The sequence below is a fragment of the Limanda limanda genome, chromosome 20 (genome assembly GCF_963576545.1).
Source record: "Limanda limanda chromosome 20, fLimLim1.1, whole genome shotgun sequence".
NCBI classification, from domain to species: Eukaryota; Metazoa; Chordata; class Actinopteri; order Pleuronectiformes; family Pleuronectidae; genus Limanda; species Limanda limanda.
Genome location: NC_083655.1, coordinates 417,501 through 420,000, shown reverse-complemented (window position 1 = coordinate 420,000; position 2,500 = coordinate 417,501). Strand labels below are relative to the sequence as shown.

General features: G+C 47.6%; 1 protein-coding gene across 1 annotated transcript in view; it reads left to right on the top strand.

The window, feature by feature from the left end:
* The window catches only part of LOC133026880 (receptor-type tyrosine-protein phosphatase mu-like), an 85,026-nt gene that overhangs the window by 76,375 nt on the left and 6,151 nt on the right, over positions 1–2,500 (top strand). The window contains exons 28-29 of the mRNA XM_061093864.1: positions 809–925; positions 2,252–2,406. Coding sequence (XP_060949847.1) covers positions 809–925; positions 2,252–2,406 — 272 coding nt within the window. The remainder of the gene's footprint in view (positions 1–808; positions 926–2,251; positions 2,407–2,500) is intronic.

Sequence of the window (2,500 nt, the reverse complement as noted above, 5' to 3'; positions counted from 1 at the left end):
GACAGCTGAGACTGACTCAGGATTGGTTATGAGTGTGTGTGGGCGGGATCTCTTTATCACAGCTCCGCCCCACGATCACTGCTGCTCAGATGAGATATTATAGCTTCATTTCTGGAGGAAATGTTCTTCTTCTTCTTCTTTGTTTGGTTTGTTTGTTGCCTCACCGTCATCCACTGGATCTGCTGGAGGACGTAAAGGAATGTCACAGTCTGTGGTTCCTCCCTCCATCGCCCCCTTCAGGACAAACTGAACACTCTGAGACCAGTCGTTCTGCTCCGACACACACACACACACACACACACACACACACACACACACACACACACACACACACACACACACACACGCACACGCACACGCACATGCACACACACACACACACACGGACACACACCGCTAGCAGCATGCTCCCTGTCCCAACTCTCATTACCCAGAAGGCACCTGGGATCTGTTCCCGCTCAGCCGGGGATTGTGGGACAGATCAGCCTGATTATCTCTGAAAGTCTCCGTCACTTGAACCTGATTCGTTCTGTCGCCGGTCCTCTCCTGTTCACCTCGTTGGTTGCCGTAGTGACAGTGTCATTAGCCCAGCAGTAATAAGCTGTTAATGAGGGAGGGGAGGGGGCGGAGCATCTAATGAGATTTTTATATCATCTGCTTTTGTTCAGTTTAATTAACGACTCAATTTATTCCTTACTGTAAATCAATAAACAAGTGTGTGTGTGTGTGTGTGTGTGTGTGTGTGTGTGTGTGTGTGTGTGTGTGTGTGTGTGTGTGTGTGTGTGTGTGTGTGTGTGTGTGTGTGCAGGTGAAGTGTTGTAAGTACTGGCCTGACGACACAGAGATCTACGGCGACATGAAGGTGACGTTGATTGAGACTCAGCTGCTTTCAGAGTACGTGATCCGCACCTTCGCTGTGGAGAAGGTGAGAACAGACACACACTCCAACACACACTAACACACTCCAACACACACTAACACACTCCAACACGCACTAACACACTCCAACACACTCCAACACACACTAACACACTCCAACACACACTAACACACTCCAACACACACTAACAAACTCCAATACACTCCAACACACTCCAACACACTCTAACACACTCCAACACACTCCAACACACACTAACACACTCCAACACACTCCAACACACTCTAACACACACACTCTCCAACACACTCTAACACACACATTCTCCAACACACACTAACACACTCCAACACACTCCAACACACACTAACACACTCTAACACACTCTAACACACTCCAACACACTCCAACACACACTAACACACTCCAACACACACTAACACACTCCAACACACACTAACAAACTCCAATACACTCCAACACACTCCAACACACTCCAACACACTCCAACACACACTAACACACTCCAACACACTCCAACACACTCCAACACACACTAACACACTCCAACACACTCCAACACACACTAACACACTCCAACACACTCCAACACACTCTAACACACACACTCTCCAACACACTCTAACACACACATTCTCCAACACACACTAACACACTCCAACACACTCCAACACACACTAACACACTCTAACACACTCCAACACACTCTAACACACACACTCTAACACACTGTAACACACACACTCTAACACACACACTCTCCAACACACTCTAACACACTCCAACACACTCAAACACACACACACACTCTAACACACACACTTTAACACACTGTAACACACATACTCTAACACACTCTAACACACTATAACACACTATAACACACACACTGTAACACACACACTGTAACACACTCTAACACACTCTTACACACACACTGTAACACACACTCTCTAACACACTCTAACACACTCTAACATACACACTGTAACACACATACTCTAACACACTCTAACACACTCTAACACACTATAACACACTATAACACACACACTGTAACACACTCTAACACACTCTTACACACACACTCTAACACCCTATAACACACTATAACACACACACTGAAACACACACACTGTAACACACTCTAACACACACACCTGGTGACTCTCCTCTTTCTCCTGGACGATACAGCTGATGACCTTTGCTTTGACCTTTTACTTTTGTGTATTGACGAGGTGACGATGTCATCATTCAGTTGAGTGTCATGGCAGGATGTGGCGCCCCCTGCTGCTGAGGTCTGTGAAACATCTCTCTCTCTCTCTCTCTCTCTCTCTCTCTCTCTCTCAGAGGGGCGTGGCAGAGATCAGAGAGATCCGTCAGTTTCATTTCACCGGTTGGCCCGATCACGGCGTCCCGCTTCACGCCACCGGCCTGCTGGGATTCATCCGACGGGTCAAGGCCAAGACTCCGCCCACTGCCGGCCCCACCGTGGTTCACTGCAGGTACGCACACGTTAACACACATTGATACGGAAGCTGCTTCATATACACATCCTTACGTGTGTGTGTGTGTGTGTGTGTGTGTGTGTGTGTGTGT